The 23,187-nt window shown below is 38.1% G+C and overlaps 4 protein-coding genes across 10 annotated transcripts; 2 read left to right on the forward strand and 2 right to left on the reverse strand.

The window, feature by feature from the left end:
* Positions 1 to 121: 121 nt before the first annotated feature.
* LOC145238326 (translocating chain-associated membrane protein 1-like) lies at positions 122 to 8,577 on the reverse strand. Its single transcript, XM_080101464.1, has 10 exons — positions 8,380 to 8,577; positions 8,024 to 8,114; positions 7,473 to 7,582; positions 6,715 to 6,831; positions 6,197 to 6,286; positions 4,796 to 4,920; positions 4,140 to 4,250; positions 3,837 to 3,980; positions 2,338 to 2,489; positions 122 to 1,493 (listed from the first exon to the last, which is right to left on the reverse strand). Exons 1-10 carry the CDS (start codon positions 8,500 to 8,502, stop codon positions 1,420 to 1,422), a joined length of 1,137 nt encoding a protein of 378 aa, XP_079957590.1. The 5' UTR covers positions 8,503 to 8,577; the 3' UTR covers positions 122 to 1,419.
* Positions 8,578 to 9,092: 515 nt separating this feature from the next.
* LOC145237665 (uncharacterized) lies at positions 9,093 to 12,057 on the reverse strand. Its single transcript, XM_080100611.1, has 10 exons — positions 11,876 to 12,057; positions 11,540 to 11,796; positions 11,370 to 11,462; positions 11,133 to 11,237; positions 10,976 to 11,069; positions 10,313 to 10,468; positions 10,092 to 10,235; positions 9,791 to 9,925; positions 9,501 to 9,724; positions 9,093 to 9,415 (listed from the first exon to the last, which is right to left on the reverse strand). Exons 1-10 carry the CDS (start codon positions 11,979 to 11,981, stop codon positions 9,290 to 9,292), a joined length of 1,440 nt encoding a protein of 479 aa, XP_079956737.1. The 5' UTR covers positions 11,982 to 12,057; the 3' UTR covers positions 9,093 to 9,289.
* An 859-nt stretch (positions 12,058 to 12,916) lies between these two features.
* Positions 12,917 to 16,328, forward strand: LOC145239500 (thioredoxin domain-containing protein-like). Its single transcript, XM_080102828.1, has 7 exons — positions 12,917 to 13,124; positions 13,312 to 13,403; positions 13,509 to 13,614; positions 13,675 to 13,813; positions 14,079 to 14,249; positions 14,843 to 14,968; positions 15,532 to 16,328. The coding sequence occupies exons 1-7, from the start codon at positions 12,968 to 12,970 to the stop codon at positions 15,695 to 15,697; spliced, it is 957 nt and encodes a 318-aa protein (XP_079958954.1). The 5' UTR covers positions 12,917 to 12,967; the 3' UTR covers positions 15,698 to 16,328.
* Positions 16,329 to 18,550: 2,222 nt separating this feature from the next.
* On the forward strand, positions 18,551 to 22,956 carry LOC145237688 (uncharacterized). Of its 7 annotated transcripts, none has more exons than XM_080100643.1 (3): positions 18,551 to 21,014; positions 21,057 to 21,489; positions 22,040 to 22,956. In XM_080100643.1, the coding sequence occupies exons 1-3, from the start codon at positions 18,576 to 18,578 to the stop codon at positions 22,342 to 22,344; spliced, it is 3,177 nt and encodes a 1,058-aa protein (XP_079956769.1). In that variant the 5' UTR covers positions 18,551 to 18,575; the 3' UTR covers positions 22,345 to 22,956. The 7 variants fall into 7 exon arrangements, with proteins under 7 accessions (XP_079956769.1, XP_079956771.1, XP_079956772.1 ...); XM_080100645.1 differs by having other exon boundaries at positions 18,551 to 20,888; positions 20,931 to 21,489; XM_080100646.1 differs by having other exon boundaries at positions 18,551 to 20,552; positions 20,679 to 21,489.
* Positions 22,957 to 23,187: the final 231 nt, after the last annotated feature.

Genomic DNA, 23,187 nt, shown 5'->3' on the forward strand with positions numbered 1-23,187 from the left:
TATTGGGTTCATATGTTTTACCATTGTATGCGTTACATTTCCCGTCTTTTTGACATGGTACAGTCCCTCACTTCTGGGTAACCTTACTAAAATTTATCCACAACACCTGTACACCTGTATCTTTACTCACACCATCCCTTTATTGGCACAAACAAAAGGTCTCTTAAATTACAGTGAACGGGCAATCCATGTCAATTACCCGCATGTTACACAACATACAATGATGCTGTTAGTTCCACAAAATGCGATTCCAAAAACACAAATGACACACACATTTCTATTTGGACTAGAATGCAACGAGTACAGGCCTGAAAATTTGAACCAGGTGATGTCTTGTAGGAGATACGATTAACGTAACAAAAATGAATGTTTATACACAGCCAAATATCAGGAAAATGAGATATGGTTGTAAAAATTACAACATACACACAATGCAGCGTTAACTTTTACTGCAGTGTGATTGTTGTTGTGCGTTGATGTTGCATTGCACACAAATTATAACCCTACAGCGCCACAAGTGGAGAAAATGATGATACATGTCCAGTAAAAAATATTTTCGCATGGCACAAGATAACGCTTTTACAAAATCTGGTGCCAGTTTACAGATTTTCGAATGATTTTATTTTACATATGTTGCTCCATGATGCAGCAATAGGTGACAATGCAAAGGCATAAAATAATGTGCGATATGTACATTACATAACGTTTGATTGCAAAAAGCCAAAACAACGTTTCAGTTTGTTTCAAGTTGTTCCCGTGTCTGGCTCAATAATTTCAGATTATAAACTGCACAAGCTTAGTCGTGGCGAAGGTGGCAAATGTACTCATAAACTATTATGTTAGGTATGAGCATTTTTAATACAAAATGAATATTAGGGTTGGGTTTTCCTGAAACACGAATAGAACTCGAAAATCAAACTGAAAACCAGAAACTCTGATTTGATGAGTAGAATGTGAAAAAAACGACTATAAGTTTGCAAAGAATAACACAACAAACATCACCCATTTCTGTAAAATAAGCATCAATGCTTGATCCAAAACATTTCCGCTCTTACACAATAAGACACAAGGAAACAATAGATAAGATACACGTTCAGTTCATTTCAATGCCACAAGTTGCTTAAACAGTCTTATTCATGTGAAAATGGATATTTTTTATGTCTTTAAGCAAAATGTATGTCTCGGAAATCTGTTACAAAATATTGCCCAGAAATTTCTTTCATTTCACTTTTCACTAACAAATAGTAGGAAGAAACTAAAAAGTATAAAGCCATGTTCCTGATTGTAGACTGCATCGAAACATGGCTATTGTCAAGTTCAGTGAGGATGTGTTGAAAAACTTTGTGGGATAAACCCAGCGAATCCCGCAACCATAATTAGCTGATCCCCACAGATTTCCACCACACCATCGAAGGCAGTTTAATGTTTCTTCACTTTGCCTGATCGGGTCGTCACTCCATTTCCAACATCATTATCAACTTCAGATTTTTTCTCTGCAAAACAAATTACAGAAATGACAATAAACTACAGGTAGATTTAAAATTTTAGAACAATGGGGTGTGACTATGTTTTGTCTCAAACAATGTCAGAATTGCAAGAAAGAGCACAACAATATTTATGTTTCACCAAGACCTGCTGAACTTACATTAAAACAAAAAGCAAGTCACAAACTTCTCAGTTGCTTTTCCAACTACTTGCAGCAATGTAAATTTAAAACATCCAACTTCACCAAAATTTCAATATCATAGGGAAAACCAAAATTTCAATATATCTCTAATATTGACACATTGGTAAGTATGACTGTGATTATTCCTTGAATAATTCTTGATACACTTGCTGTAGGAAACTTCTTCATGTATGGAATTTACACAAGGATATTTCTTAAACTAGTCACTGATATTATATTTCAACATCAAATTCAATGTGTGCTTGAAAAGTGATGCTAGTACAAAACCATGCTGAGCCAGGTATGTGCAGTGGTTCCGAACATTTTGTTATTTGCGCCGCACTTTTATTGACAATTTCTTTGTGGTAAGTATTGCTAAAAGAACAATGAACAATACAACTGAGAGAATTACTTTATGGTTTTACAGTGATAATTGCCATTACCAGGATTTTGCATAAAAATATTTTGAATCCATATAATTTGAAATAATTTGAATCCACAAAATATGTTTTATTACTTGAAAATCAGGGTAAATTTTTTTCCATGTAAACAGAGGGCATTTTGGAGTAAATATTTACCCTGGATGTGATGCCATAAACCACTGGTTGAAAAGGGCTGTACCAGTAACAATAGTAGCAATGCAGTTACTTATCCATGAAAACAACACTTACGGTTTTTCTTAGTTGATTTTGGTTTAACCATGGCGAGAGCTGCAGTTTTCTTCTTCACCAGTTTTTCTTCCTTGCTTCTTCTGATTTGAAGCTGAATGAATGGCCACATCAGCCAAGCTTGCAGCAAACAGATTGCAGACAGACATATCATCCTGAAAAAAATGTTAAGTTGGTTTCAATGTGATACCCACAACAAACAATAGGGATGGCCGAGCCAAGCCAGAACCCGAGTACTCGGTACCGAGCATCGCTGTTTTTAATGCTCGGTGCTCGGCCGAGCAGTTGCACAAACTGACCCGAGCATTAAATTTGCATATTCATGCCCTGCTAACATATGTAACTAGTGTTCTAAAGGGTGTCTGTGAACAAAAACGAATGATTTTTCAAATGTATTAGATGGTGGAAAAACATGTACTTTATGGGCATGTACAGCTTAATAAAATACAGCGGGTGACGTAAGAGACCTTGTAGAGCTAAAAACAAGAGGATTTTTTGTGATGTCATAATGCACCGAGCGTGCCAGTGCTCGACCAAACAGAGCATTGGCAGTTTTGGCACATCCCTAACAAACAACATATATATATATATATATATATATATTGCCTGGATAACAGGAAAGGGCATAAAACCCGAACATTTACTAAACAAACAAACAAACAAAACTATACTGGGATGAACTCCCAAGCCCTGAGTACTCAGGAATGCCATTTTTTGCTTGGTGGGCAAACAAAATCTGAGACACATAATTAACTGTAATTTAATATTGCAAATCAATGAATTATATACTGAAACAAACATTTTACACTTAAGTTATAAACATATATTCAAAAACATAGGCAACTAATGTCATGACAACCTTGGATTGTTTGACTGGGAACTACACATTAACACCAATACAGTCAATGGTGAAACAAATACTGTAAGTATAAGATTCAGCTTTACTTATTTTTATAAATGTGTTTTGTAAAGAGATGAAATTATTGACAAACACAGCAACATATGAATTTGGACATGGTTGGCTGGAAACCACAAATGTTTGTATTAGTATTGAGCAAATGGGATCAATAGCACACTCTGAATGTGAGTGTGTTCAAGGTTTCTCCTCAAACAATTAATTTTTTCCTTTAAATTAAAACATCATCCCACCTGAGTTTTCAAAATGTTAATTTGTTGCTAACCACAATTAGAAAGCGTATCTTTTTTCATCATAATTGGGTCTTGTTTAAATGGTCACGCTATTAGGGTTGAATTATCCGGGTAATGGTTAACCGATTAACCGAATGATATCCAGATAGTCTTTGTCAGTTAACCGGATAACAAAAGAATAGTGCTGCGTTTTAATGCATTTTAAGACAATTTTAGCAATGACGCAGTTAATGTGCAGTGATAGATGTAACGAACAACACGTTTATCCTAATTATTAGAAATATTCACTTTGTTGTATGTGGAAATGGAAATTATTAATATCCGAACTAACCATACTTATAATATAAACTAACCGGATAAAAAATGAGTTAAAGTTTCCAGTTGCAAAATCAATTCCTTGGTTTTCAGCTCTGCCCAGTCCGAACCAAAACATGAGGAAGGAAAGAGCAAGAATGAAAGTTCGAGCAACCGGAAACAAAATCCTCCAAACAGAAAATCTAAAACATACAATCCTTTGTTAAATGTGAGCTGCTTGCTTTTATTGCCCTGCTTAGTTACAAACAAAACTCTAATTTTGTGAATATATGGAAGTAATATATGTTGATAATAACATAGGTTACTTCAGGCTATACTCTAGTTTCATGTTTTAAACTTACCCCACACTTGATACTTCATTTTTCTCAGCAAAGTATGCAATTCTACATCCATGGAAAACACCTTCAGCAATGTAATGCAAAGTTGCAATAACAATCGCTATCCTCCAGAAACTGTAAACACAAATGTTTGCCAAATTAAGATGCTATTCATGCAATGAGAAAGGATAATAAAAGACATAACTATCACCATATAACATCTGAAAGCTATCAAAATGGGTATTTCATGACATTTGTGCAGTTGTCAAACAAAATAAATGATTCAATTTTCAAGCGCTAGTTAAAGGTCAATCTAAAAATGGTAACTGTGTTGAAAGTTTTACACATTGCATAAAACTGCTAAATTTGACCAAACAGAGTGCATTCACAGACTATGTTTATCAACACTTCTACATAAACAAATAAACTACCAATGAAACTATTTTAAGTTTAAATCCCTTTATTTTGCGGCTTCCAATTTTTGTTGTGAAATCTTGTTTCGTATATTAGTATATAGTGTATTACTAGTATATTTATATAATGAGTATATTTTGTATATTTAACAAGTGTAGACAGATCTGTCGGTCACCACCCTGTTACAGAGGCTGATTCTTGTAGTCTGCTATGACATTACACTTACTTCTTAAAAACCAAATTCTTTTTATTGCTTAAATACTTACTTCAGGATATATGCACCAGTAATGAATATAAGGTGCAGAGTGTAGTACTGGATTCTAGCTGGGATGTCTTCCTTTCTTGCTTTTTGGAAGTAGAGTTCAGGATACATATGAAACCAATATGCCATCTGCATCAGTAAATATGGTTTATATCACATTAATCTAAATCAGTGTGGTCCAACTTTATTTTGGCGCTGGCCATTCAAAACCTTACTGCACGGGCCAAGGTTTAAATTTTTGCAGATAAAACTTTTTCTGGGTCAAACATCAGGGAACTATACACCTTTTTTGATCCATAGATAAGTTTATTTTTATCTTTTATAGTTATACACGAAGTAGAAGCCATTAAAAACATTCAGTTTTCACTCTGCGCAAAAATGCCCCCAACGGTTTATAGAAGCAGAACCCTTTATTACACATAACAATGCCTTATCATGTGTCACCAGGGGCGTATCCAGAAATTTTTAAAGGGGGGGTCCAACAATTTTTTGGGGGGAAATCCCCAATGACGTCATTATGACGTCACACGTCGTTCAAAACGACGCGTTATGCGGCAAAGCACTTTTTTCCAAAATTGGCGGTTTCTCTACCCATCTAATTGACAGGAAGAACAGGTAATTTTAGCGAAAGCTTTGTAGTTTTCTGATTTCGCCGCTGCTATCTAGCTTACTCAGCCAAACTGCAACTGCAAAATAAGCGTGACTGTCAGGTAATCAAAATCGTTGCTTAAAAAAACAGGGTCCAATTTCTAAAGAACTAAATCTCTTGCTGAAGCGGTAATCCTACTGTTAAGTTGCGCAAAGTCACGAATGCACTAAAGGTGGTAACTGCAGAAGGCATAAATTGTGCCTGGCAAGTAACAAATTACCCTAATAACATAACTCGATTTACATCGATCTAATGTTTTTGACAAACTATTACGTGTTTGGCGGATCAAAGCAACACAACATTACACGTTTTTAACACTTTTACATTGTTCAAATGCAAAAACAGTTTGATATGTTGCACTTAGTGCAGTTACCATTTAGCAAGAAACTGCTATCAGCGTCCTAGCCGGAACGCAACTTTCCGATTGTTAGCGCATAAACCTCCTTATTAAACCCTTGTTACGTCACAATTGGCGATTAGATAACAAGCAAATACAAGAGATTGAAGGCTCACGTCTCGTCTTTGAGATGACGACTCCCTGTTATCACGCAGTGGTAAACGGAACGATTTTGGCCTATTTAATTTACGCACAACTTTTTGAAAAGGGGGGGGGGGGTCCGGTGAACATTGACAAAAAATGTAAACCTGTGACCTGTTCAAACATTTACTAGATATTGTCCCTTTGAAAAATCATTTTGTAAGCAGTAAATTTTGTGTCAGTTCACCCAAACATGTTAAATATTGAATGTGACAAACCTGGATGAGCATAAACAACTTGTTCTCCCATGACATCACACTGTGTGGGTAATCCTCCCATAGTAATGCAATGTTGCTGATAAACTTATTCTAAAAAGCAAAGTCTTTTATGTAGTAACCAAAACAGTTTCATTGTATACTGTGAATTGTGTGAAACCATATGAGACATGTTACCATTGTATACACATGAATTGTGGCTTTTTGTTTCTTTTGTAGGGATTGGAAAACATACTTTTTAGAGTTTAGACAGTACGTAATACATACAACTGTTTATCATTAATAAACATACATATTTTACAAGCATAAGCACCAACTAATCCAATGGAATACCCCTTTTCCATAGTTAAATTAATTGTTTTACACCCTAAGTCTATGTTTGCATGTCAGTGAGGTTGTTTTTACCAATTCTGTGTGAAAGGCTGTTAGAGGTCAAATTTTGTCAAAAACATTCAAATATCTGTCTCTCATTCACGAGAAAATGTACTGTGACTAATATAATAGAAAACATGTTTTCACACCTGAAGCAACAAATGAATTCCCCAACCAGCCGATCCCACACACCACACAAGTAGTTGACAAGATTCACTGAATTTGCTGTTCTTTGTCTTAGAAAGATGGAGTTTCTTTGACACTTTCTGCACAATCATATAAAAATTTGGTCAGTTGTGTTATAGTTTTACCATGAATATAACTTTGGTTTATTACCAATAATGTTGTATAACATGCTGTGTTTTCTATTACTACCAGTTCAGCAGATTGCCTGACAAGATACTTCCTGTTTGGAAACTAATAATCCACAATACAGGAGTTAACCAATATGAACCATGTACACAGGTTTATATGTGTTACACCAGGGGTGGGCAACCAGCAGCCCGCATGCGGCCCTTCATTAAAGGTTGTGCGGCCCGCAGAGATGCATGGATTTCAAAAGTACAGGCAGACAAGTCCAACTATTACATATTTTTGAGCTGACTAATGCGCCTGATGCTAGTTTTCTGCGACCTGGCTAAATGTGGCTAGAAATCAAAAACAAATTATACCTGTAGCATATTTGGTAAGAAATAAAGGAAAATCACTTTGTGTTATGCACATGTGCGGCCCGCGATTCAATTTTGACATTTATAATTGGCCCTACTGTAACAAAGGTTGCCCACCCCTGTGTTACACGGTTCCGAACAGATGTATAAACAAATGTACACAAAGACGGAGTACACAAACAAGCGCAAATACTTAATGATTTACAATTGAGCACAAAATTACAATCCTTCACACTCACATCAACACCATATTCCTGAATCACTGCATGAACAACTGCAATCATCAAAGCTTGGAAAAACACAGCAAAAATATCAAGAATTCCACGTCCAAACTCCTTTGGAAAAGGCACTGAAACAAACATGCAGTTTGTTGTTACACTCTCTGATTTTTTCATAGTTACAGTCTTGTTCCTATTAAAGTAAGATAGTACAGGAGGATAATATTTCACACATTGAATTTTGAAATACCAGTAAAATAGCAGTGACCCCAAACCAAAGACAGGTTTGACATTTCATATTAAAATGTGGTTTATTATGGACTTCACTGTTTCTAGTGATGTTATAAAATCTAATGATCAATTCTAATGTTTATGGAATGTTGGTAATAATGAAAATGGCACATGTCAGAATATAGAAATACTTTCATCAGCTTTGATTTAAACTTTGCAATCATCTTCACTCGACCTAAGGGTATCTAATTTAGGTCAACATAGTTCACAACACCGCAAAGTAGGGGTCAGGCAGAAAATATGGTTTTATAGGAGCAAGTCAAAATCAGCAATAAACTAACCTGGTGCATCAGGGTTTTCTGGTTCTTCCTCTGTTTCATCAGTTACTCCATATTGTAGGAATATAAATGGTTTGCTGAGCTTCGATGTGGCCTTCAAATGGTTACAAAACATAAGTTAAGTATTATAACCATCGCAAAATGTGTGTCATTGATATCATTAACTACATTAAATTCACAGTCATTTTTTAGCACAGTGAAACTAGCATTGGGAGTAGTTCCTTTAAAAAGTTCTTGTGTTTGTGTATTTTTTGAGAAAACTATTTTTGTTTTGTTGTCCATTGTCGGCAGCAGGTTGCTTTATACAAGAAAGTCTTAAAACAATAACAGCACAGCAACTCTAAGAAGTAACAACTTACTTCTGAAATTAATCCCAGCACAATCACAATAGCCACACAAGCCAGGATATCAGCGTGATTTTGTATGACGAATTCATGGCTCATCACAGGTGGGTTCTTCGGCTTCTTTCTTGGCATTCCCATTGTTTGTTTGTTTTTTGTAAAGTTTTATACAATAAAATGAATTAAAGCTGGGAATAACAACAAAATAAAGTAAATACAGAAAATATGTTAGCAATTTAACATTTTATATTTTTAGTTGGAACATCCTAAACAATAAGGTGGTAAGTCGTTTCTTTGGTTTAAAACTGAAAAATTTTAGCCAACAAAAAATCTCTGACCCACGCTTTAGTATCATATTAAATCAGCCCTACATCCAAACCGAAGTCACAAACTAAAAATAAAGTTCTTTCAAGGAAACTGAATAGTTTTGTTAATTGCATAATAGTAATAGTTTTGTTTTGTAATCATAGAATTATGAAAATAAATTTAACTTTATCATTTCACAACATTTAGCATTCACCATTATCAATCATAATTTACGTATTAAAATCCAACGCTAACAATTTAACCATTTTTCCACAGTAATGAAATCATCTATTTATAACAATTCGGTTTTCTAATTTCTTCCATTTCGTGCAGAAACGCCAACACCACTTTTTATCCAATCAGCTGTTCGTAGACACGTAAACGTGTTCCCTGCGTGGAACGCAACCAAGCGGAACGAGTTGAATGGTATCGTAGAAAATTTATTTTAGAAAAATGTCTTTGCCTTGCTAACACTAAAAATACATTACAATTTCAAAACAACAAATCACTGTCTTGTAGCAAAAAAGCAGCAAAATAACTTTCGATTTTAAGTGCAGTCAACAAAACAGAAAACACAATAAATCGTTTAGAAACCAAAGTAAATCACAAAAAAATGCAACTACTACAGCGCAGCAATATTTGATTGTTTTCGTTTCTTTCCATCAGGTACTCCTTTCCCACTGACGCGGAGCGGTATGACCGGAAGACGGATGACACCTTGGTTGTCACGATAGTAGCGGTCGATGAACTGCCAAAACAAGGACAAATTTCATCATACGTTGTACTGTTGACAATTAACAAAATCAGTTGGTTTGACAGCGTGGCTGCATTACCTGTTTAAGCGCCCGTTCCGGTACTCCGTATTTTATGCTGTAACGCTTGATAGCCAAGGGAGTCGGAACGCCTCTTGACTTTTTTCGGGACCCACTTGGATGAAATACAAAATTATGAGGAACTTTTTCCATCACTGTGTGACGAGTAAAAGTTTCGTTTGTCGAATGGCGTTGCACGTTGAACGCGGGATCGCCTATCTTGAGGCTTCCCAACGATTCCATTCCTATGCCAATGTAGCATTGTTTCGGTACAACTCATTTAAGTAAACGGCAGTTCAACTTTTTCTTACCCGAAATCCAAGACCAGTCTTCATTTAAGGTAGAGTTTTTCGGCAAACCTAGCACATAGTTTTTGTCCAAGTGCGCCATTTGACGGTGCTGATGGGCGTCCATGTCGTCATCAAGGCCGTGTTTGCTGCCAGCACCTTAGAAACAAAGGTGGTGGAAAAATGTAAATGACTTACAATGCAGTAAAGTTGTTCGTTATCCGATAGTCAACTGGGATCGGCCCTGAAGCGTCTATGCAGACCAGCGATCAAGTCACACTTGCATGTAAATCACAGTAGGCTCCTTACCGAAATAGTCGGTCACCAGGCATTCGCCAATATATGGCAAGGCGCAGACCATATGGTGGTGAATACTTGGTGACCGACTGATTCAATTTTGCGCCGTCAGTGGTCCTGGCGTACTGTGATTTATATGCAAGTGTGCCGTGATCGCTGGACTGCATAGATGCTTCATGGTTAATCACAGTTATGAATTTATGTTCATCTTGACTCAGAGTTATTTCGTTATCCGAACAGGAGTCAAACCTATGGATTGCGTTCCAGCCGTCATCACTCGTCTGGTGGACGGAACACTCGGGGATGAACAGTTGGGAAACGATCTGGATTTCGAATATGAATAAACATCGGGAGTGACTGTTGAAAATTCCAACCGTGAGGTGGCCTGACTTCTACATCTTGACCCTTTAACAATATTCACTCAATTAAGCTGCATACAGTGCACACTGTTTCATGTTACCCCCAACAAACGGGAGTGCCGTTGGATGGGTACACTGCAGGCAATACGGCCTATCTCTCGTCACTAGCTGCACTGATGAAACCTAACAGGTCAAAACAGTGTGCACTGTCTGCAGTTTATCAGTTATTGGATTGATACTTTTATATTTAAAATTAATTCGTTTGTCTGAGGCAGTTATCCGATTCAACATTTAAACAAACAATTATGCACAAAATTTATGAACATTTTACAAAATGTAAAAAAAAACTTTTAATCTACCAATTTAATGCTATATGGGAATGCTTGGAAAATCGACTTATTTCTGTAGGCTATATTAATGTTTCAGTGCGCCTGTCGTAAGCTACCATGATTTGCCAACTTAACACAAATGTTTTTATAATGTACCAAACAAAAATTGACTAATAATCGTTGTCTGTATAAAACAAGAATTAAACCCAGCTGATAACACTTGCCTGGTGACTTGGGACTATAACTTCGATCAGCGATCGGTTTCGAATCGACACGAAATGGTTGAAAGTAAACATTTCCACCGTAACCTGGCCAAGCCTGTTCAACACGAGAAATACGATCAAGCTTTTCCTACAGAGTTTGTGTTTGTGTTCATTCTACCTTGATTGGTTCCAGAGGCATCGGAAGTGTTTGATGAACGACCAGAGTACGATCGGGACGATGAATGAACGGAGGATCAATCTTATGCACTTTCAAAAACTCCCTCTGAGTTCAAACATAAAGTTTAAATACGATTTTCTTTTAGATTGCTGATTAATTGCTGAAAGTATATAATTTAGGCTGAGTCACCAAAATTTCCTAACTCCAATGAAATAAATCCCCCCCCAAAAAACTTACTCCGTCGTCTTGAGGAAGATTCTTTAAAATCTTTCCCTCCGAAGTGCGTAGCGATGACGTGGCATTAATAGTGTTTGGTGGGGGGAAATGGACCTAGAACAAAACCATTGTTGCGTCATACAATTTAAGACAAACACATATTCTAAAACTCAATTAGTACTTTAACATACCCTGGGAGTCATTTTCCATCCGACCATTTTTTGAGCCATAACGTCATCACTGTTTGCGTCATCAACAGGATCGATATCAGGTGCGTCATCACGAACCGATGACGTGGGTGTAGTGCAGGGGGTGTTTGTGTGGACAACTGTATAATCGTCCTCATTCGTCATGGTTGACCGAGTTGTCATCGACTTGGACTTGCGCTTTCCTGCTCTGACGTCACTTCGTCCGGTTGGAGGCCGGGTTGTGACGTCATCATCCGGACCTGAACATTGGCATGTACCTTAATATTGCTTTCGTTTTGTGATAAAGTTTTCTATTCAGAGTGAACAAATTGCGCTTACTATGTTTGGTGGAACGAATGCTAACAGCCTGAACCTCAGGGTCCTTTCCATGTTTTATTGTAACTGCATGGCGTTGCTCCGACGAACTTGATTTAATAGATGTCATTTGTTTGTAACAGGAAGCAAATCCCAGTAGTCGAACTGTTAGTCTGTTACAAAATAAATTTAACCTAAAAACTACACCCAGGCAAACATATTATTCACAACCAGTGGTGGGATTCAAATTTTTTGTCAGCCGGTTCTATAACAAAAGTTTTATTTTTCAGTCGGTTCTGTTACAAAACATACATTGACAGTTACCAGTAATGCTAACCGGTTCGCTGACCTCCTAAAAAATCGTGAAACGGTTCTATAGAACCGGTGCGAACCGGCTGAATCCCACCACTGCTCTTAAACCCACAGTTTGAAAGTATTCCTTCAGTTGTCTGGCCACTTCGTAAACTAACATCTCACTTTTAAACTGAGGCGCTTTAATATTACTCAGACAGAATTTGGAAACTTGAGACAGGTGTAAGAGTCTTCTACCGAAGCGCAGACAAAGGCTCTCGACAACTTTTAATTGTCTGATCTATTTACTCGACAAGTTGTTCTCCAGCAGATCGCAAGATGATACTTACAGCCCCATTTGTTGGTGACATAAATGTGTGCTCAAATTACTTGAACGATTGTTCAAAAATTTACCATTAACACAAAATAAGGAAGTTCCTTTTAAATTTTAACAAATCAAATGCTAAAAGGGTCAATATTTTTTCTAATTTAGGCTTGTTATCACTGTTTACTAAAACACATTACAACGGAAAAACAAATACAAATCGCGTACTGGTAACATAGAAACAACTTGTGATTCAGCAAAAATTTAGATGCGTCGTGATATCGTGGTGACGTTGCCATGTGCACCATTGCACAGCAAAAAACAAACTCATAGCTGGTTAAAAATGTTTAAATCGTCTATAAATTGTATGCAACCTTCCAAAATATTTCGCAGTATGGGATTTGCTGCGTTAAAACCAACATATACGTAACGTGTCAAAACAAGTTGGCGGTTTTCTAATTCACAAACTTTACATTTCAGACATTTCACTTTCCAGTATTATGAGTTGTTGGTCAACGTACTTGTATTTTGTTGTTGTATCTTTGTGTGTACTGCAATGCTTTTGTGAATACGACCCCAATGCTGTAACGCACACAAGCAAAGCTGAGTTAGTGAAAATGATTGCAACTGGGGATCATGAAATGCTCATATTTCTATGTAAGTACAGTTTTTATCTGAAAAAGCAATACAGCTAACAGTCCCAATAAAAAACAATGAAATATGTTGATCATAATTGTCGATTAAATGAAATGCTTTTCTGTATTGGTAAACAATAAGTAATTTAGAAACAGGCAAATTTATATTAATAAATCGATAAATGTTTAAACAGCTTTTTGTTTTGCAGATACAAACTTTGATGAATGTCCTGATTGCAAAATAAAAATGCCACTGTTTCATGAAGCGGTTGAGTACCTTGATCAGATTGAGGAAGGACAGGTAAACAACATACCTTTGTTATGCAGAAAGTAAATTTATATCCAGTGTGTTGTTATTTTACAACACAACTATGCAAAGCTTAATCTCTCCAATTACTTCGTGAAGGTGAAAAGTTACAAGTTGGCCGTGAAGTTTCCAGAATATGGGCTCACAACATTCCCACAGTTTGTTCTGTTTCTCGGAAACCATTCATTTCTCTATGACAGACTTGGTATGACAGGAAATTGATTGAATCATTATGGCTAAAAATTTTAAACGCACATGGTTTTAGATGAGTTTGCACCAGACACTATAGTTGACTGGATTGAAGAAGCTAAACAAACTCCATTACCAGAATTAACAGATGAAACGTTCGAACATTTAACTCAGTCATCAACTGGTGCAACAACAGGAGATTGGCTTGTCATGTTGTGAGTTGAATGATTTCAGAAACAAACAGTTTGTAGTCCAGTAGTTCCATTACAGTAAATAAAATTGGAATGAATACATTCATACTGGGATCAGCCCTGAAGCGTCAATGTAGACCAACGATCATGGCAGAATCATGGCATACTCATTGCAAAAACTAAAATAAATGACCCATTTTTTAGCACTTTCGTATATGCACTGCTTTGCCTACGTTATTTTCCGAAAACAAGATATTTCACTTGTTTAAACTCTAACTTTGGTTTGCAGTGCCAATTCAAATAGACCAGAATGCTTCAAACCATTTCTTCCTGATCTTGGCACAACAGCAGCTAGATTACGAAGACGGAAAAATGTTGCAATTGTTGATACGTCAGAAAACCCGATTACCACAAAAAGATTTGGCATGGATGAAAACAAACATTGCATCAAGATATTATTGTGAGTATGTGATCAAATTGTTATCCTAATATTCAAAGGTTTAAATGCATCAATAAGTTCAAACTATTTTGACTTACCATTCAAATTTGAATTAATCACAGCAAACTGTATATATATATATATTTAATGTACAACACATACATTATGATCCTATTTTGTAATCTATCAGTATAAGAAAAACTGAAGTTCCAATGAAACATGCCAGGGGCAACTTGTTGTCGTACAGGTACAACTCAGATAGAAACAACTTAGTTAGTACAAGGGATATGTTTTAACATATCTTTCTGACATTCCTAACACAGAGTAACTGGTCAATTAGATGGATTTATGTTGCTGAAATCCACATTGCTAGAAGTATATCACTCAGATTTTAAATTAAAATCTGAATAGTTACTTAGGTGCATGTTGCCAACCTGAACCTAAAAATAATACTCTGTTGTTATTGTTGCTGCGTAATGTTTGTTTACACACTAATAACTTGAAATAATAACTTGAAGTTTGTTTACACGCTAATAACCAAAATGAAAAAAGCGTTTTTTTTTGGTACAGAATGGATCTCGCTTGATAACCAGGGATGTATCTTTGTGTTTCAGTTTCCACCGAACAGATCTGTATCATTACGAAAGTGACAACCGGACATCCGCAGCACTGCTAAGCTTTGTGTTAAAGGAATATGCTAATCAAGAAGCACTAGTCGTCCCAAAACCAATTGACCACCAGTAAGTTAATATAAATAAAAACTAATTGCACATTTATGTTAACATTTAACGTAAGGTTTTTTAAACTGTAAAATGTAACAACTTCTTTGCATATTACTAAAATACCCAATAAATAAACAGTTGCTGCCAGGCTATACTCATTTATATAACACCCTATGTTTATTTGTTTAGTCTGGGATGGATTTGGTTCATCAGTTTAGTTTAATAAAGCCTTATATCATACATGTGAGATTGAATCTGACATTACGCTCTTAAACCAGTGGTCCCAAACATTTTTGACAAATTTCTCCCATAACAATCAAAACAGTTTAACTCCCCCCTAATTTTCTACATAGTAGAATCAAACCATTTAAAAAAAGGGTCATTTGTTAACTTCACCAGCCATATTTCCACAACTCAAGTGTTGTAAAATTGCCCCATTGGTAGGAATTCCTCCCTGTTTGGGACCACTGTTTTAGGCTTTTGTCAAAAATTTACCATGCATTTCAATGCCACCTTAAAAGTGTATTTCCATATTTGTGAGGTTTTTCTTTGTAGCATTAACAAACTTACTTAATCCACAGAACAGCAAAGCTAGAGGACACCATCAACGCTATCAAAGCAATGTTCAGTGAACATGAAATTATGAGTCAGATGACATTTGTCAGTGGTGTTGGCTTCGGACTTTTAGCCGTGTTCGTCGCAGTTTTGTTTATTCTACGCAAGTTCAGAAAGCGAAAACTGAACTGATGTGTGATACCATCCTGTCACATCGAAAAGGTTTTGCTATTTTGCTTGGAATAGGAAACACAGAAATTGTGGATTATTGTAACATGTCTTGATTGGTGTGTGTGTTTGCAGAAGCATAAGTAGGAAAAAGGGAATTAAATTCAGGCATGTTGTGCAATAAATTCTAAACGTTTGTAATAGTCCAAAACAAACACACATAGTGTCTATGTAGGTAATTAATGTAGCATTATTATTGAACATAGTAATACTAATTATTTTATGCTGCAAGTTTTGTTTCTTACTCACTTCGTACATCACTGGCCATAACACTGTTTGTTATTGCTATTGTATCACACTGGGCTTCCAGGGTTAAAAATCCATTGTAAGCCATTACAGTAAAGTGGTAAAATTTAAAAAGTGGTGTTTCTTGTTTACTTATATGGCCTATATGTCTACCATGTGCAATTTATACAAAATTATGTGTCTTCCTATTACTTTATGTTTTTTTTCTTGCATTCTTCTGAAATGGTTCTTAGAATTGATATGAAGCAATGTAATCACCTCACTGCCATCTTACCAGGATGCTGTTGGTCAAACCTTTTTTACTACATACCTGACATACGCTTTAAACGAAATACAAATATGTTCGCAATTGTGTGGTCTACTTCATTGTATTGAAAGCTGTGAATATATTTGGGCCCACGATTAATTTAGGCAAGGAAAGGAAACTGGTTTTTAAAGCCCAATGATACAATGTTTATGAGACGGAAACGAAAGTGACAATTTATATTCATTCGACAAATCAGGTCCAAAGCCTTGTGACTGTGTTTTAAACATATATATATATATCCGGGTTTCAATGGATGTAAAATGCAGCAACCAACCAGTATCCGCATATTTTATTACCCGCGTCATTGGGTCTTCAAACAAATGTTAGTTTTGTTAGGCGTCTCCTGGTTCATGGACGTTGAAACGTAATAGTGCTGTGTTTGTCTGAAACTTTCAATGACTGCGTTTTGGGGCTCGTGTACATTGTAAGGCGAATAAGCTGACCGAAAACAGCCCTGGGCCGATTTCAGGTTAACCTGTGAAGCATTGAAAACAAACAAAGTCTGCCTTTTTTCTTTCGCGGGTCGTGTCAGGTGTGCTGTGAAGTACGTTAGAGGAAAATAATTTCGAGGTTCCGTTGAGTTGTGAGCCGTCTTTAACAAAGTAGATCTGTTGTTTAATGAAACTCTTACATGAAACATAAGCTGGAAATGATAAAGCAGTAACAGATGGATTGAGCACGGTGTATATGTTGTGTATAGCCGCTGCCCACAGATTGGTTTCCGATATAGATTAGCTGCCTTCTGTACAGCAGCAACTAGTCAACTGTAGACGTGTTACTGTTAAAATATTGGTAATGTTCAGTAAGCATAATAGATATACTTATTTCGACTCAACGTAAATGGTCTGTGTCCGAGTTTGGTAGTTTTTGTTGTGAGTTGTGGGAAGGACTAGGTTACGATTTGTTTTCATAGGGTGTTTAGGTTATGCTTCTGCCTGTATATGGCCCAACTCTAATTATGGATTGTTGAAATTAAAACGATTGGTTTGACACAGTTAACTTACAGTCAGCAGTTAAAGTTATGATCTGTAAAAATCGTGGTAGAAATTTAATATTTTAGCCCTTAAAAAAGGATCATCTTTATAGGTAATTTGAATACGTTTATTTTGTAAAAACCGTAGTGCTTTCTAATGAAAAATGCCACAACAGGGCATCGTAGACTTTTAACGTGACGCCCAATGATATTGTGACCAAAATTACGCAATTTGAGTCCATGAACTGGAAAGCAGTGTTACCAATTACCATTCAACGCTCGAGCGCACATCAAAAGATCGGCAGTAGTTTTTGTTTGTTGCAAGTGGCGAAACCTGTTTTCTCGACGGATCTTTACGACTGTGACCCCTGTTTGCTATGGCCCGCATAATTGTAAAGTAGAGCTTACTATTCTCTTGATAATTGGAAAATAACAAGGAGGTACGTAAGTCCAAGGTGCTGTAGTAATTTAATTGCATTTAAAACATACAGCATCGAAGATTAAACGATTTATGACCATTGGTGCATTCAATGAAACTTCTATCATTAAGCCAATAGATTTGAAAGGTAGCCAAAACGTAGACACGTTTAGTTGTAGAAATTCGCACGACGGTGTGATAATTGGTATGTGGGAATAGGCTGGAAACGCCTACTGGTAAACGTTTCCGTGATTGTTTGATTGATTAGTTTGAAGGTCGAGTTGGGCAAGCTTTAAACGGGTATTTGGAATTTAATGCAATCACGACGAGTTTTAAATAAACGTTGGTGTTTTACGGTCGTTTTCGCTACAAACCGAACCACAAAACGCAAACTTATGACTCGCTGTTCAACGGTGAGCTATTTAACAACCCTGGATTGGTTTATAAAATGAAAGGTGGAAATCGTTGCGACAATGGCAATAGAATAGGGAAAGATCCCCAGAATAAATTTAGCGTTAATAAACCATGTATTATGCTTACGAAGGAACAGCACTGGCAAATTGATAGCCAAATATTGTGTGTTACAAAGTTAAAAACTGGTAAACGTTCTTGATAGCTGCGCTGGTGAGCACGGATTCATACAATAAATCTCTGCCGTTCAAAAACTCGCGTGTGGTCATTGGTCACAGCGCGCACATATCGCCTAGTGTTCCTCACTGTAGTCCTTAGTGCACTTAAGGTGCTTGCATATTTGCCTAGAAACGGAAAAGTAATGAAAATAGCCCCACGTTTTTTCGTATTCTGCTCAGATTTAACTTACAGCTTATGTGTGATCAGCATGTCGTGTTTCAGAACTAAATACACCCCAGTCAAAACGGTAATTAAATATTCTTTGCAGATGGAGTTTTCAATGTTAGTCGTAGTTTTGTCGTTTTTTCTACTCTGTGTATCAGCGGCTCCTTTGAATGGAGAATCAAGTGCGGGATACAAGGCTCGTTTAATGGCGGAGAGGAACAAGGCTTTCAAGGAGGCCAACCCGAATTTACAAGGTCGTTTTAGCAATATGGCTGACCTTCGGAATACCAACAAGGAAAATGAGGGGTTTGCTGCTACCAATGGACAAACGCCGCCCGTTGGTGTCGCCCGTGTGCAAGACACAAGCCAGCAGCTACCCTTTGGCTATCCGGCAGATATTAAAGCTCCTTTAAACCTCAACGGATTGGTTTCGAATATGAATTCGCTTGAAACAAACGCGGGTCGTTCAACATTTCCTGGATCGTCGGTAGAAGGAAATGTTCCAGTCGCACTAGAGAGTGCGAACGACGTTGGTGACAAGATGGACGCCATTGAAGTTGAACTGGGTAAAGAAGATGGGGTTAAGGGCGACAGAAACGACGAAGGTGACAGCACAAATACTCAACGAGAGGACACAACCGTAAAAGGAGAAGACACAAATTCCCAAGAAGAGGCACCCAAAGTCCAAGGAGAGGTCCCCAACGTCCCAGAAGAGGACACCATGGGTCAAGAAGGCGCCTTCAAAGTCCAAGTTGACAACACAGATAATCAAGAACTGGTCACCAAAGACCAAGGAGAGGACACCATTGGTCAAGAAGATGTCCCCAAAGTCCAAGGAGAGGAGACAAATAATCCAGAAGAGGTCCCCGAAGTCCAAGCAGAAGAGACAAATAATCCAGAAGAGATCCCCGAAGTACAAGGAGAAGAGACAAATAATCCAGAAGAGATCCCCGAAATCCAAGGAGACAACACCATTAACCAGGAAGAGGTCCCCAAAGTCCATGGAGAGGAGACCATTAACCAAGAAGAGGTCCCCAAAGTCCAAGAAGACATCACCATTAACCAAGAAGAGGTCCCCAAAGTCCAGGAAGAGGAGACCATTAACCAAGAAGCGGTCCCCAAAGTCCAAGAAGACAACACCATTAATCAAGAAGAGGTCCCCGAAGTCCAAGCAGAAGAGACAAATAATCCAGAAGAGATCCCCGAAGTACAAGGAGAAGAGACAAATAATCCAGAAGAGATCCCCGAAATCCAAGGAGACAACACCATTAACCAGGAAAAGGTCCCCAAAGTCCAGGGAGAGGAGACCATTAACCAAGAAGAGGTCCCCAAAGTCCAAGGAGACGACACCATTAACCAGCAAGAGGTCCCCAAAGTCCAGGAAGAGGACACCATTAACCAGGAGGAGGTCCCCAAAGTCCCAGAAGACAACATCATTAAGGAAGAAGAGGTCCCCACAGTCCAAGGAGAGGACACGATTAACCAAGAAGAGGTCCCTAAAGTCCAAGGAGACAACACCATTAACCAGGAAGAGGTCCCCAAAGTTCAGGGAGAGGACATCATTAACCAGGAAGAGGTCCTCAAAGTCCAAGAAGACAACACCATTAACCAGGAAGAGGTCCCCAAAGTCCATGGAGAGGAGACCATTCACCAAGAAGAGGTCCCCAAAGTCCAAGAAGACATCACCATTAACCAAGAAGAGGTCCCCAAAGTCCAAGAAGACATCACCATTAACCAAGAAGAGGTCCCCAAAGTCCAGGGAGAGGAGACCATTAACCAGCAAGAGGTCCCCAAAGTCCATGGAGAGGAGACCATTAACCAAGAAGAGGTCCCCAAAGTCCAGGGAGAGGACATCATTAACCAGGAAGAGGTCCTCAAAGTCCAAGAAGACAACACCATTAACCAGGAAGAGGTCCCCAAAGTCCAGGGAGAGGAGACCATTAACCAGCAAGAGGTCCCCAAAGTCCATGGAGAGGAGACCATTAACCAAGAAGAGGTCCCCAAAGTCCAGGGAGAGGACATCATTAACCAGGAAGAGGTCCTCAAAGTCCAAGAAGACAACACCATTAACCAGGAAGAGGTCCCCAAAGTCCAGGGAGAGGACATCATTAACCAGGAAGAGGTCCTCAAAGTCCAAGGAGACGACACCATTAACCAGCAAGAGGTCCCCAAAGTCCAGGAAGAGGACACCATTAACCAGGAGGAGGTCCCCAAAGTCCAAGAAGACATCACCATTAACCAAGAAGAGGTCCCCACAGTCCAAGGAGAGGACACGATTAACCAAGAAGAGGTCCCTAAAGTCCAAGGAGACAACACCATTAACCAGGAAGAGGTCCCCAAAGTCCAGGGAGAGGACATCATTAACCAGGAAGAGGTCCTCAAAGTCCAAGAAGACAACACCATTAACCAGGAAGAGGTCCCCAAAGTCCATGGAGAGGAGACCATTAACCAAGAAGAGGTCCCCAAAGTCCAAGAAGACATCACCATTAACCAAGAAGAGGTCCCCAAAGTCCAAGAAGACATCACCATTAACCAAGAAGAGGTCCCCAAAGTCCAGGGAGAGGAGACCATTAACCAGCAAGAGGTCCCCAAAGTCCATGGAGAGGAGACCATTAACCAAGAAGAGGTCCCCAAAGTCCAAGAAGACAACACCATTAACCAGGAAGAGGTCCCCAAAGTCCATGGAGAGGAGACCATTAACCAGGAAGAGGTCCCCAAAGTCCAAGAAGACAACACCATTGACCAAGAAGAGAACATAGAAGTTCAAGAAAACGACATAAATTTTGAACAAGAAGACATGATTGCCAAAGAAGACAACATGGGTTTCCAGGTTGACACAACAAATTCCCAAATTAACAACATAGATTTTCAAGAAGATTCCATTAATATGGAAGACGACACATTAGATGTCGAAGTAGACAATGCTCGAGATGAAGATGTTTTTGGACAAGAAAGTAACGTAGAAGAAGTTGAAGGCAATTTAATCCCGAATGATGATTACGAGCAAGAAAATGAAGGTAAGTTTGGAAATTTGGCTTGGTAATGTTGCAGTGTCGAAACCCAAAAGTATGTTTGCAGAAGGAACAACTTAGTTTTGTGACATTTGTATGCAATTTAAACTTAAGATTTGATATACGGAAAAAAATATTACAACAAAGTGTGAATTTTACCACACACCTAAACTAGCATTGTTAAACAAGTCAGCATAATTGAACAAATAACATACCCAGTCTTAAACATCTATTTTATTGCTATCCGTGATATAATCGAGGGATAGGCCAAAACTGCGAATTCTGTTTGGTCGAGCACCGAGCATCTCACGTTAAAGCTCGGTCCTCGACAAACACGCTCGCTGCATTGTGGCGTCACAATTATTCCCAATTCCAAGCTAGCTTGTAGCTTTTCAAGGTGCCCTTGACATTACCAGCGGTGCATTAAGCTGTATAGGCCCCAGAAGTGCGCGTTTTCCACCATCTAACCCATTTAAAGTCACTTATGTCAGTCTTTCAGGGTTCTGTGCTCGGCTCATCCCTAATAACTACCATTAATTGAAAGTTTTGCTTGTAGACGAAAATCCTTTCGAAGATGATGACGAAATCGAATACGAGAGAGAAGATGATGACGAAAGGAAAACAACCCTGACGCAGCAGGAAATGGACGATTATGTTAGACGTCACTCTCACAGTAACCACTTCGGTTTTTCGTTCATGCTCTTCTGTGTCGTAGCTGTCGCGGGGTTTCTATACTTCGGCGGCTGGAGGGCGGTAAAGGGGGCGGCTTACGGACTTTACATGGAAAGTAAACATAGAAGCGGATTCTCAAGATCGAGGAATGACGGCTACGTTCTCATGACTAACTCGAAACGGGCGTGACGCGACTAGTGATTGAGCTTTTTTACACTTTATCGCTTATTTTCGGGTTCCATACCGTTTTATGCGATTTGATACCAAGTGCGCATAAATAGATGCGGTTTAGTGCAGTTCGACAAACGATGGCTACAATTGCCTTGGTTTAATGAAGCCGCTTATTATTTTACTTTAGATTATTATCAATGAACTTTTTATACTTTGTTGCACCTTAAGTTTTTATTTTTATTTTATCGAAGCTATTTTGATGTAAGTCGAATATTCAATGCCGACGGGGTGCCTTAAAATCAACATGTACTGAATTGCCTGCAGATGCAGACCGTTATGTCTTTATCTCTTTTTCTGCAAAGCATTTTTTGCCCGGATTATTATTAGTTTTCCCACATTTCAATACCTGGTGCTTTTTTTCTGCCTGTAATTGTTATCCAATCCTTACAGCGATGCAGTTATGTACTTAACGTTTGTAATCCACATATATGCACAAGGTACGCAGAATTCCATCTATATCTAATGTTATTTATGCCTTTCAAATGTGCGAACGATATTTCGCCTACCTTAGTTCTTTACGTGCGGTAGTATTGTGAAACCACATATGCGCAACATGCAAGTTCAGAATAACTGGCAGTTGAACTAGGTCTGTCCGCAGAAAGGTAAGCGACATAAGTGGAAGGTCCTTACCAACCACCTTGCCCCCTTGTAGCCCTTGAAGTTGGATACATTTAGTCGGTTTATTTGTTAATATGATTAACACAGCATAAGGAAGTGCTGTATAACAAAGATTAATTCAGCCAATGTTCAGTTCTGGTGCAGTATCCGTCATTGCACACAATTAAATCTGAACACCTTCAA

Source organism: Phallusia mammillata, chromosome 7, assembly GCF_965637545.1.
Source record: "Phallusia mammillata chromosome 7, kaPhaMamm4.hap1.1, whole genome shotgun sequence".
NCBI classification, from domain to species: domain Eukaryota; kingdom Metazoa; phylum Chordata; class Ascidiacea; order Phlebobranchia; family Ascidiidae; genus Phallusia; species Phallusia mammillata.